Raw genomic sequence first — 14,002 nt, 5'->3', positions numbered from 1 at the left:
ATTTGTACAGATATCTGTCGGCATATATTTCAGTAATATACACAATGTCTTCATGCAACTTTGTTGAACTGCAAATTTTCTAGAGACTTTTTGAGGGTATTATATCATTTCAGACATGGGAACACTAGAAGCATTGTTGGTTGTCTTCTAGTTGTATTTGTATGGATAGGGGCAGCATTAATCCCCTAAAACGATTTGTCGTACCAACAGAAAGCATATATGGGTATCAACTGAGGGAGCATTCTTGATATATACCACATTACCATATTACCATAATGCCATTTTGATGGAGGCCCATCCCAAGGCCCACATCACCTTAGGGGTGGCAGCTCATAGGATAAGGATAAGGGCTAGAGATAAGTTAAGAATTCAAGATAATCAAGAATTCAAAAATTCAAGATTAACAAGAATTCAAGAATTCAAGATCCATCAAGAATTCAAGAATTCTAGATAATCAAGACTCCCAAGATTCATGGATTAGATTCAAGAAGATCCAACGATGAAGATCCAACCAGAAGAGTTCGGTCCTATCAAGACCAAGATCAAGAAGAGTTCGATCCAACTATGAGATTGAGATGTTTAGATCAACTACAGTTTTCTTTCCTAGTTATTCTATAATTTCCAGATGTACTATAAATACTGCTATTGTTTTCAGTTAATGGACACTTTAGATTTTCTCTTCAATTCTCGCCACCTTTTCTCTCTCCTCTAGAGATTTTCTCTCTTTCTTGTTTTGCTAGAAACTTGGTTCGCCCGGTGCTTGCATAGCTAGCCCGGTTTATTGCTTCCACGCTGCGTCAGGTGGTATCAAAGGAGGGAATTCGCCTAGTCAGATGGCCAATCAAGACGGTAGCAGTCGCAACCCACCTCGTGACGGAGATCAGGGGTTACAAGCTATTTGGAGAGCAATCGAAGAGCAGCGCACGACCACACATAACATCGAATAGCAGTTGGTAGAGATGGCTGAACAACTACGAACCTTGTTACGGGAGGTTGTTCCACGGAACCGGGAAAATCCACATCCCATCAAAGGAGACGACCACGATAGACATCCCGTCAACGCTGCGTTCCAACGTCCAGTTCTTGACGACGACAATGATGATTAGTTAGAATTCGGTGGTGCTCCAGTTCTTCCCAGCAATGACAGAAACGACAGAAATTGGCACAATCAAAGTAATTTCAATCCACGTAGGAATAATGATGAATTTAAACTCAAAGTAGATATTCCTACTTTTAGTGGAGATCTTGGCATAAAGGGACTTCTAGATTGGATCACAGAAGTCGATCATTTCTTTGAGTACATGGAGATACCAGAGGAACGAAGGGTAAAATTGGTAGCTTTCCGATTAAAGGGAGGCGCATCTGTTTGGTGGGAACGCCTAAGAGAGACCCAGATCAGAGAAGGAAGGGGTCCTGTTCGAACCTAGAGGCGCATGAAACAGCTTATAAGAGGTAGATTTTTACCCCCAGATTATGAACAATACATGTTTGAATCTTACCAACGGTGTGCGCAGGGTTCCCGTAGTGTTAATGAATATACATCTAAATTTTTGAGATTAGCTGAAAGAAATCAATTATTCGAAAGTGATAACCAGCAGGCAGCCCGTTATCTGAGCGGTTTGAGACCGTCCATCAGAGATAAAATTGGTGTACAGATGGTTCTCAGTGTGCAGGAAGCAAGGAACCTAGCCTTGAAAGCAGAATTGATGTTCTAAGACAAGGCATGTAGTGATAATTATTGCCGGTACAGCGGGAGCGACAACAGTCCGGCAACTGTCGATAGGAACAAATCAGTCCCGGCAGTTCAGCCTTCTCACCCGGCAAGTATAGCTAACGCCGGTAAGGTTACCACAGGAGGACATACTCGAGGTAACCCTTCCAACCCTCCTAAGCACAATAATCCCTATACAAAACCTGCTCCTATTAAATGCTTTAAATGTAATGAGGTTGGACATAGGTCCAGTGACTGTCCCAAGAGGAAGGCAGTTAAAATGGTAGAAAGGGAGGAGGAAGAAGATGTGGAGGATGAAGTATACTGTGGGCCTGATGGGGAAGATGAAGAGGGTCCATACGAATATGAAGAATATACTTGTGTTGTGAGAAAATTAATGCTGTCCTAGAAAATTCAAGATACCTCTCAAAGGCACAGGTTGTTCCATACTAGATGTACTGTCAAGGGTAAATTATTTGATTTAATTATTGATAGTGGTAGTCAAGAAAATATTATTTGCAGGAATGTCATACAAAAGTTACAATTACTTTCTGAAAACATCCAAACCCATACACAATTGGGTGGATTAAGGAAGGAGGCGGCGTACGAGTGGAGGAACGCTGCAAGGTACCCTTTTCTATTGGTAAGTACAATGATAAAGTATATTGTGATATTGTAGACATGGATGCCATATTTTGTTGGATAGGCCTTGGCAATTTGATACAGATGCAAGGCACATGGGTAGGAAGAATACCTACCAACTTGAAAATGAAGGTATATGCTACACCTTGTTACCCATGGCTGAAAAGAATATTCCTAAGGCCCCAAAAGCAAATGAGAAAAATTTTCTTACTATTACCCATCATCATGCTGAATTTACGAAAGAATGTAAGGATACCCATGAGGTACATTTGTTAGTAGTAAAGGGAGAACATATGAATGAGACCTTGGAGGAAAATAAAATTCCAGTGGAAATGCAGGGACTACTGGATGAATTTCATGATGTAGTTACAAATGAATTACCAAATGAACTCCCTCCCATGAGAGATGTACAACATCATATTGACTTTGTTCCAGGTGTTAGTCTACCTAACCTCCCACGTTATAGGATGAGTCCTAAGGAGAATAAAATTTTACCGGAGAAGGTGGAAGAATTGTTAAAAAAGGGGCACATTCAAGTCAGTATGAGTCCTTGTGCAGTACCAGCTTTGCTAACACCCAAGAAAGATGGCAGTTGGAGAATGTGTGTTGACAGCAGGGCTATCAACAAAATTACTATTGGCTATAAATTCCCCATTCCAAGGCTGGACGACATGCTAGATCAGCTTAATGGAGCTGTAGTTTTCTCAAAAATCGATTTCAGGAGTGGGTACCATCAGATCAGGATCCGCCCCAGAGATGAGTGAAAGACAGCCTTCAAGACTAGAGATGGCCTGTTCGAATGGTTAGTCATGCCCTTTGGACTAACCAACACCCAGCACATTCATGAAGCTGATGAACTAGGTACTACATCCCTTTACTGGTAAATTTGTGGTGGTATATTTTGATGATATTTTAATTTACAGCAAATCTATCACTGAGCATATGGGACATATTAGGGAGGTCCTAAAAGTATTAAGGGAAAATAAATTATATGTTAATTTGAAGAAATGCACTTTTATGAGTGATAATTTATTATTCCTGGGATTCATTGTGAGCAAGGAAGGGATTAAAGTAGATGAAGAAAAAGTGAAAGCCATTAGGGAGTGACCCCATCAAATGTCACAAATGTGAGACGCTTCCATGGGTTAGCAACTTTCTACAGGCGATTTATTAATCATTTTAGCAGTATTGTAGCTCCCATCACTGAATGTTTGAAAAATAGAAAATTTCAATGGGGAGAAGACCAAGAGCAAAGTTTTGCTCTCATAAAAGAGAAATTATGTACTGCTCCTGTCCTTGCTTTACCAAATTTTGATAAACTGTTTGAAGTTGAATGTGATGCCAGTGGAGTTGACATAGGGGCTGTATTGTCCCAAGAAAAGAGACCCATTGCTTTCTTTAGTGAAAAAATATGTGAAGACAGGAGAAAGTGCTCCACTTATGACAAAGAGTTCTATGCTGTGGTCAGAGCCTTGAAAACATGGGAACACTATTTAATTGCAAAGGAATTTGTCCTTTACACTGACCACCAGGCCCTAAAATATCTTAGTGGGCAAAAACAATTAAGGAGTGATTTGCATGTTAGATGGTCTGCATTCCTTGACAAAATCCCATACAAAATTGTGTACAAGGCTGGACAACAGAATAAAGTGGCCGATGCCCTTAGGAGAAGAATAGCTCTCATCAAGACCCTCAATATTGAGATTATGGGTTTTGAATGCCTAAAAGACCTATATGCCCAGGACGAGGACTTCCAACAGGTGTGGGAGAAATGTGTGAATCAACAGCCAACAGATGATTTCTATATTCATGATGGGTTCCTTATGAAAGGGGAACAACTGTGCATCCCTTGCACCTCCCCCCGTGAGAAGATCATTAGGGATCTACATGGGGGTGGGTTAGCAGGACACCTGGGAAGGGACAAAACAATTAAAGCAGTTAAGGGGCGATACTACTGGCCGAAATTAAGAAGGGATGTGTTCACTATTGTGAGTAGATGTTATATTTGTCAGACAGCTAAGGGACAAACCCAAAATACAGGCCTCTACATACCTCTACCCGTTCCTACTGCTATTTGGGAAGACTTGTCCATGGATTTTGTGCTAGGCCTGCCAAAGACCCAAAGGAACATGGACTTCGTCTTCATAGTGGTTGACAGGTTCTCCAAAATGGCTCACTTCCTCCCATGCAAGAAGACAGCAGATGCATCAGCAATAGCCAAATTATTTTTCAGGGAGATTGTCCGTCTACATGGGGTACCCAAGACTATTACATTAGATCGAGACATAAGGTTCCAAAGTCACTTTTGGATGACCCTATGGAGGTTATTTGATTCGTTACTAAATTTCAGCAGCACCGCCCATCCGCAGACAGACGGACAAACCGAGGTGGTAAACCAGACCCTTGGTAACTTTATTCGCAGTATATGTCGGGAGAGACCAAAACAATGGGATTTCGCCGTTGCACAGGCTGAGTTCGCCTATAATAATGCAGTACACAGTTCTACAGGCAGATCTCCATTCTCCATTCTCCATTGTATACGTGAAGGCTCCAAATCATGCACTGAACCTAGTAAAATTACCCAGAGTACCCGGTGTCAGTGCCTCCGCAGAACAGACGGCGGACCAGATCCAATCTGTCCAAGAAGCAGTGAAGCAAAAACTAGAGCAAACCAACGCCAAGTACAAGTTGGCAGTAGACAAGCATCGTCGGCCCCAAGTATTTGACGTCGGTAACGAAGTTATGGTATTCTTGAGGAAGGAAAGGATTCCCGTAGGAAAATACAACAAGTTGTAGCCTCGGAAGTACGGTCCATACAAGATCATGAAGAAAATCAATGTCAATGCCTATGTCATGGACCTACTAGATCATATGGGTATCTCCAAGACCTTCAATGTTGCTGACATCCATCGCTACCTGTCAGAGATGACACTTGCATATCCTAGTCACGACTCGGGGTCGAGTTCTTTCCAAGTGAGGGAGAATGATGGAGGCCCATCCCAAGGCCCACATCACCTTAGGGGCGGCAGCTCATAGGATAAGGATAAGGGCTAGAGATAAGTCAAGAATTCAAGATAATCAAGAATTCAAGAATTCAAGATTAACAAGAATTCAAGAATTCAAGATCTATCGAGAATTCAAGAATTCAAGATAATCAAGAATTCAAGATCCATCAAGAATTCAAGAATTCTAGATAATCAAGACTCTCAAGATTCATGGATTAGATCCAAGAAGATCCAACAGTGAAGATCTAGCCAGAAGAGTTCGATCCTATCAAGACCAAGATCAAGAAGAGTTCGATCCAGCTATGAGATTGAGATGTTTAGATCAACTACAGTTTTCTTTCCTAGTTATTCTATAATTTCCAGATGTACTATAAATACTGCTATTGTTTTCAGTTAATGGACACTTCAGATTTTCTCTTCAATTCTCGCCACCTTTTCTCTCTCCTCTAGAGATTTTCTCTCTTTCTTGTTTCACTAGAAACTTGGTTCGCCCGGTGCTTGCATAGCCAGCCCGGTTTATTGCTTCCACGCTGCGTCACATTCCTTCTATATATATCTGTTCTTGATATATACCATATTACCATTCCTTCTATATTGATTTCCCTACTTTCTCTTATATGGGTATGAACTAAGGGAGCATTCCTTTTTTGGATTTTGAGGGGGGGGGGGGAGTTGGTTAATGAGATTTTAGTTTTCATTGACCAAGAATCCTATGTTCTTTTTTTTTTTTTTAGGTTAATGTGAGAACCAGAGAAAGTTTATTTTCCTAGGTATTTCTAGGTGGGTGGGGAAAGTTTTCAATACTTGAATGAGATAAAAATACCCTCTTAAGGGGTGTTCTTTTTTCAGATAGTGAGAGCGGGGAAAGTTGGTCAATGGGATTTTGGTTCCCATTGACCAAGAACCCCATGTTCTTGTTCAGATTTATGTGGGGACTAGGGAAAGTTTATTTTCCTGGGTATCACTTAGGGAGAAAGTTATCAACACTTGAATGGGACAAAAATGCCCTTTTTAATAATGAAACTTTATGACTAAAATGGCCATTGCCTTATTTACGTGAGAAATAAAAGAACATGGGTAAATGCACTTACTTGGGTAAGTGTTTCACAGGAAAAACTTACCCAGGTAACTGCATTTACCAAGGTAAGTAACTTATTGAAAAGCAAACGGGGCCTTAATAATAAATTTATGGTTAAGATGATAATTTCCTTTTTTTACTTGAAAAATAAAAGAAATGGGCAAATTCACTTACTTGGGTAAGTGTTTCCCACGAAAAACTTACAGAGATAATTGCATTTACCCCAGGTAAGTAACTTACCGAAAAGCGAACGGGGCCTGAGAATAACATGCAAATCTTCCTATGCAAATGTTTTTCCACTCTAAGTTTTCTTTCAACGTACTTCGAATCTGAGGTTTTTGGCATTGCCTTCACAATCTCTGCTGTGAGTTCTCTTAGAATGATTAGTTGGGTTTTTAGATCTCCTCTCAAGGAATTCACATTGAAATGCTAATTTTAATTAATCATGATCTTGTTGTTATCTTTGCAATTGTCATAAAACAACCCCCTTAATAATGTTGATGCATATTATTGATTGAACTTCGTTGTGTAATTCAGTTGGCTGAGAGGGTGATGGGATCTGCTCCTCACCAATGGGCACCTCACAGGCACATCCACTGTGCATTGGAAACATCTCCCAAGAATAATCTATACTATTAATAAAAGAGCGAATAACCCCATTTTCTAAACTTTTCATTAAACATTTTTACCCCTTATTTAAGCAACATACAACGGGCATAAAAAAGAGTATATATATCCCTTACTCTCACTCTAATAACTGTTTACTTATAATAGTTAAGAAATTATCCACTTATAACAATTAAGAAACTATCCATTTATAACTTTTCAAAAACTATCAATAAATTATAAATAATTTTGTCTTAAAAATACTGTCACGTGCAAATGCACTACATGATAATTGGATGTACATGGAAGAGGCAGGTGTGAGGAACAGATCCGGTCTGAGATCGGTAGAGAAGTTATATATATGAAATTTAAAGATAATGGCTTAGAGGTAGAAAAGTTTAGAAGTTAGAACCTGATAGTGCGGTAGCTATGAGACAAGCCACTGAAAGCCAGAAGTCATCATTGATTGTAGCCTCGTACAATTGCAGGACCCAATTTTTTTCCTTGTTTCATTTCTGAAAAGAATAAACGAAATTACTGAATGAGCTCATGGAAGGCATTTACTTGGTCCCACTGATACTCGTGTGATTTTGGTATTTATAGTGATATAAATGGAAATCTAATACATGGTATATTTCAGCATATGTAACTGCAGGACCTAATAGCATTGAGAACCGATCCAGAAACTTGCCACGCGGCAAGATGCTTAGGGGCCCAAAGGTTTTCTACCAGCTTCTGTTTATGAGGAAAATTTCAGATTCGAGCCTCTTGGAAGTTGGGACATGTCCAAATTAAGTCCTGGTTTGGGGTCGTCGGTTGGCTTTGCTAGTAAATTCTGAGAGTTGAAACACCTGGGGCTGGGATCAAATCCCATTCCAGCCTTACTAACCACCGTGCTTTCTTATTGGGAAAAAATTAGTTCTTATGTACGAAAGAGAAGAAAACCCTTTCGGATCGAGGGGCATTTTAACTTTTAAGCATTATCTCAACGATACGGGGTTGGTTATATGATTCCTGTTTCTCCATTATACTGTGTTTAATGTCATATCTATCCTCCAACTTGCAAGAGAAAAGGGGCATTTTTAATTAAATATTGAAAACCTGAACATCTCCTATTATTTTAGCATTCACATAAACACCAATATGAGGTGGAACATGGGAAATCGTCTTCAGTACTCACAAGACCTTGGTTGCAACTTTGGCACAGTCATAAATAAAAAGTATACAAGTACGGAAATATTTGAAAGCACTACATAAAAGGCTGTGTGAATGGTGTGAGCACTTGAGTCTTGATGTGGGATGAAGGACTGAGCAAGTTGACAGAGCAGGGTATGGCTGCATATATTATTCTTCTTTAAATTATGGGCACTTGAGTCATTTCCTATTACTTCCACACAATTACTTTTTGTCTGTTCCCAAATCCCAACTCTTCTAGTTTAGAAGGCTCCTGTAAATGCAGTGTTTGGGAAGGGACAGATGTATTCAAACCTACCCATACCCATTTACATACAGAGAGGTTGTTTCCAATATTTGAACCCTAATCACCAATCGCCCAAGTCACAATGGAACAACCCAATTGTTATGCTAAGGCTCACCCTCGATCCCAATCTGATCCAATTTAATAATATGTAAATACGTGCTTATAACCATATAGAATTAATATGCATCTATTAGTAAAGTTGGTTTATTGGCTGTTTGGTCATATTTTCAATCTTTATAGAAGTTATTTTTCAAGTTGTTCTGTTCATAACATAACATACAACAAGCCATTTTGTTGGGGCTGTCAAAAGTGTGAGAATGATGCAGGTTTGAGTTTGAGGGCAGCCACTATCCGAATATCTGGAACCAGTGACACTGGTTAATCGCCTTTTAATATCCAAAACTCACCCAAGTCCAATCTGAATCGAACTTGTAAGATTTGATTCAGATCCAAATGTCAAACAGATTAAATTTAGAGCCAAGTATATCCAAAGTCCAAACTGTTGATTGAGGAGTTCCGCAGCCAACCAAACTGTTCTGAGCAGTAGACTTCCTTTTAAACTGTACTGAACAGTAGACTTGTTTTTTTCCCTTCAAGGGTTTAACAGCCTTATAGTTCTTGGTATCAAGACACCCTTATATGCCAGTTTTGGACCCTACACGATTTTTTTTTTTCAAGTGTGGTTTTGGGAGGTAGAAACGGCAGAGTTGGATGGTTATGATGAGGTAGATAGTGTGGAATCCCGATACCTTGGACGAGAGGGGAAGGAATCAAATGGGCGGAATGTGTAGACAAAAAAATGGAAAGAAGGGCTCGACCCACCCACTCCATAAAGAGAGACATGTCAAGGAGAAGGGGACAAAGTAAGAGATGAGGATGATAAGAGTTGATTGAAATCTGAAACTGAAAGCACGGGTTGACAAGGAAAAAGACTACCCCATGGCCATGGCCATGAGATTGCAGAGAGAGAGAGCGCACAAAAACAGAAAACACAGCCGTGAGTATCCAAGAGGGTCTATTGAGTACGGCGGGCGATTACTGGAATCCAACGTTCCTTCTGTTGGTTTGGGTGTTTGATTCTCTGGGCGTCGGAGAATAAGAAGTGGACAGGTCATGTAATCACCCTCATGAGTCTTGACATGAAGGCGTACGGTTTCATCTCCTTGGCGTTTTCCTCCTTGAGAGAATGAAATCAAATCTACTGTTTACATCCAACGGTATTTCTAATGTCAATTGGCTCAATTACCCATATGAATATACATGCATTTCTCTCTCTTTCTCAGTTCTCTCTCTAAGCCAATCATGGCCAAACCAGGCCCCAAAGCCCAAAACCCACCAAGAAAAGAAGAATTACCATGGGATCGCATCATCAAAATGGGATTTTAAGTGGGATTACAGAACCCACAAAGACAACTTATCAAAAAATAAAAAAAAAAAAACAGAAAAGAACCCACAAGGAGGGATTACAGAACCCATCAAAATGGGATTACAATTGACTCAACTACCCTATGGAATATACATGAATTGCTTCCTCTCTCTCTCTCTCTCTCCCTAAGCCCATCATGGCCCAACAAAGCCCAAAACCCCCCCAAAAGGGAAGAATTAACACATCAAAATGGGATTTTATGTGGGATTACAGAACCCACAAAGACAACTTTATCAAAAAAAAAAAAAGAAAAGAAAGAAAACCCACAAAGACAAGGAGGGATTACCAAGAGATTCTGTTATCAGGGAGGTGTTTGTAGTTTTAACTAAATGCTTTTCATAAAGACAAAAGAGGGTCACTTTTGTAAGGTGAAGCCGTGAAGGGGGGGGATCATTAGGTCATCTAAAAGTGGAAAACAAAACCAGAAACAAGTTCAGAAATTTCTTGTTACAGCATGTGACACCCTCGACCAGTTGGGGCTCGAGACAAAAATAAACCCAATGGGAGCCTCGTGATGATTTGACCCAGCCTACATGACCTGATTCCATTCTTCTCCCTCTCTCTCTGAGTCCCCTCTCCCATGCAGCAACCTATGCTATACTGCTACAACTATAGACCTCCAACCGCGCCGAGACTCCCAATTCTGATTAAAGCTGCATCCTTTCCTCTCACAGCACCATGTACGTTTTGTAGGGAATTGTCTGAGAGCTTCGATACTTTGTTGAAATTGATGTTATCTACATGGGCCGGACGACACTGCATGCATAGCGGCCGGTTCAACCCCATTAAAATCAGATGGAACTTTGAAACTATTCCAGAATATATAAGAGAAGTGGGTCTGAGCTGTCTCTAAGGACGAAACAATAATTCTTCTTGTTGCTTCTTTGTGTTGGTGGGTCGGGCCATACGATTCAAATTATCGAGCAACAGGCCACTAGACTGCATCAGACAAACTAGTGTTGTGTTCAATTATATTCATGGCTCTAAAAAAATAAAGTGGTAAGGTTCAGAAAATGATAATGCATTTTTTTTGAACCAGACAATACAAAAGATGCTGTTCCAGCCCTGATTCTTTTTTTTTTCTTTGATTGTAAGGCTTATGTCTGTATGTACTCTCTCACCACTTTCTTTTGAATGTACTACCATCTTCAGTGAGCCAAAGGAACATGATCAGAGCCTTAATTTAATTATTGGTATTTGAGATATACCACGTAACTGCTTGGTCATGCTTGCATCACTCTACCATATTGTCTGGGCCTGAACTTGATAAATTGGCCCATACAAACAAAATGGGTTTTGCTAGAATCAGGAATTGCTGGATCATCTTACAACTATATAAATGAAACACAAACAACAAACAAATAACCCAGCTGATCTATTATATTATATTAACCTATAAAGGAGAAAAAGGTCGAATTAGTTTGCTTATCCAATGGTTAAAAGTAAGCAAATAATTAACCCAGTTGATGGATTTTGATTTCAAGAGAGAATAAGCACCATTTTTTACCATGAAAAATGGTGCATCTAATGGAGTTTTCATGGAAAACGATACGGAGCTTGTCTTTTATAGACTCTTATCTTGTTATATGGAAAACGACATGGGAGATAGCTGGGCTACATTGATACTTTGCCATGAAAAAGGGCATCTTAGTAACTTGGCATCATCAAGATCCAAACACCAACACTTTTTACCAACTCTATAAAAGCCGAGACATTGAATCACATCAGAATCAGAACAAAATACACAGTGGAGAGAGAGAGAGAGAGAGAGAGAGAAGCAGAGACAGAGAGAATGGTATCTAGGCAGCAAAAGAGAGTGGCACTACGCCGGAAGCTTCAAATACTCCGGTCGCTCACCAGTTCCAAATCTGTAAGGAATGCAAAATATTCTTCGTTTCTCTTGTTTCTTTGATGGGTTTATGATGCTATGTAGTAGGATGGCCATAAGAAGCTCGTTTTAGCTAGACATTCTGCTGTAATTTGTTCATCATGTTGATGTTGCTCTCTGCAGATGAGGAAGAGCTCCATTATCATCGACGCTTTTAACTACATCAACCATTTGAAGCTCAAATTGGAGGCAATCCACCAAGCATATGGAGACCTACTGAAGCAGATTCGACTTCCCACGGTCATCTCTCTCTCTCTCTCTTTCTCTCTCCAGTTTATTACAAGTTTTCATTTACGAGGTTGCACTCTGAAATATGGCAACTTAAAAAAAAAATGATGCCTACAGTCCCCAAAATTAATCCTATACTGCCTCGGTACCTGTAGTCCTGTAGAGTGTTGAGTGCAACAGGGAATCGAGCACCGGAATCCTTCGAGTTCTGAGAAATGAAAAGTTTGCAAGGAAGTTTTTCTAGTACGAAAATGAATCAAACACACCATCTGCTATGACTAGGAATCCTACTCCCTTCAACCCAACTTGAAACACTCAAACCAAGACACCTCAATGGACGTAGAGAGAGAGAAAGAATTATTGGGTTTTAGTCCTGAACGCTTAATCCAGTGGTTAGTAAAAATCCATTAGTTCTTGAATTCAAATAGATTTCTCAGTTTACTTGTACAGGAGCAATGGAGTGTAAGCTGTAGGAAAGAAAAAACCAGAAATTAAGATCATGAATTCTCGTTCTTGCTAAGTTTCGAGCTTAAATCGGATTGTGATAAGTTAGCAAACTGTGACTTTCTCTCCGTATCAATGAATCAACAGGAAGTGAAAGTGGAGAGGATTGAGAATGGGTTTCTAGTCAATGTGACCTGCGAAAAGGGGCCGGATTTGCTGGTTTCGATCCTGGAGACCTTTGAGGAGACTGGTCTTAACGTTCTCCACGCTAGGGTCTCATCCAACCATTGCTTCTCTATGGAAACCATCGTAGAAGCTCAACAACAAACACTGGATGCTCGTCAAGTGACTCAAGCTGTTTTGAAAGCAATTGGAAAACAACGTGCGGAGGGATTCGGGTATACGGGTTTCGTGTAAGTAGTTATCCAAAACAAGAATTGCGGTTTTAACTTTAGTTATCCAACGTTGTGCTCTCGTTATAGATTCCATGTGTACAAGTTTCTCAGTGATATTAGCTGTAGAAAGTTTCAATTTTCAATTTAAAAATGTAAAAGAAAGCCCAATTTGACACGTGGCATATCTGGTAGCTGGTTGCCCTATGAATTGACGGAGTCATCGGAGCATGATGTGGATCTCAAATAATGGGTACTTAAATAATTAATTGGATTATCTTGATCCACCCGGTTCGGTTAAATCCGTTTAAAGATCCAATGATGCAACGGTATAATTACTTACTATGGTATGAACATGTAAATTTGACATAAAAAAAAGGTTCAAGTATCCTATGATCCACCCGGTTCGGTTAAATCCGATTAAAGATCCAATAATGCAACAGTATAATTACTTTAGTATGATCATGTAAATTTCACATAAAAAAGGTTAAAGTATCCTAATGGCTAATGTTATGTTAGTTGATTCAAGTAACCAAAAAAAGGCATTCAGTAGTTAGATTCATTTCCGATCTAAATCTCAACCCGATTGAACATGGATCTTGGTACATCCACATCATCAACGTCATCCGAATTTCTTTTATTTTTTTATTAACGATGATCATTTAATAAATTTATAGTTGTGACAAGAACTAGGGGTGTTCACTGTTTACATTAAATGTCAAACCGATCAAAACCGAAACGAATCAAATTGATCCTACATTTTTAAGTAGTTATTAATTAGTCCTTACCTTATATGTTAAATATTGATATATTTTATTTATGTTTTGTTTGAACTTTGAAAAAAAAATTGGTTATTTATGATAAAAACTAAAAACGTAAAATCAATACAAATATAATACAATAGTACAATTTTTAATTCAGTTTTATATAAATTTAAATATATATTGGCAAAAAAATCAGTTATGCATAAAAAGCTAACCGATTTAAATATATATTTTGGTTTTGCATAAAAATTAAAAAGAAATAAACTTAAATATAAATAGGTATTTAGATATAGATACTTTAGTTTAAAATATATATAAAAGTGACTAAACCGATAAAC

The 14,002-nt window shown here is 39.1% G+C and overlaps 1 protein-coding gene across 1 annotated transcript; it reads left to right on the top strand.

Moving 5' to 3' along the window:
- Window positions 1-11,661: 11,661 nt before the first annotated feature.
- LOC104586540 (uncharacterized) lies at window positions 11,662-13,085 on the top strand. The gene is made up of 3 exons (XM_010243806.3): window positions 11,662-11,818; window positions 11,960-12,076; window positions 12,656-13,085. The coding sequence occupies exons 1-3, from the start codon at window positions 11,741-11,743 to the stop codon at window positions 12,923-12,925; spliced, it is 465 nt and encodes a 154-aa protein (XP_010242108.1). The 5' UTR covers window positions 11,662-11,740; the 3' UTR covers window positions 12,926-13,085.
- The last annotated feature ends 917 nt before the right edge of the window (window positions 13,086-14,002 follow it).

This window comes from Nelumbo nucifera, chromosome 3 (assembly GCF_055504915.1).
Source record: "Nelumbo nucifera cultivar China Antique chromosome 3, China Antique-T2T, whole genome shotgun sequence".
NCBI lineage: Eukaryota > Viridiplantae > Streptophyta > Magnoliopsida > Proteales > Nelumbonaceae > Nelumbo > Nelumbo nucifera.
This window is presented reverse-complemented; position numbering and strand designations above follow the sequence as displayed.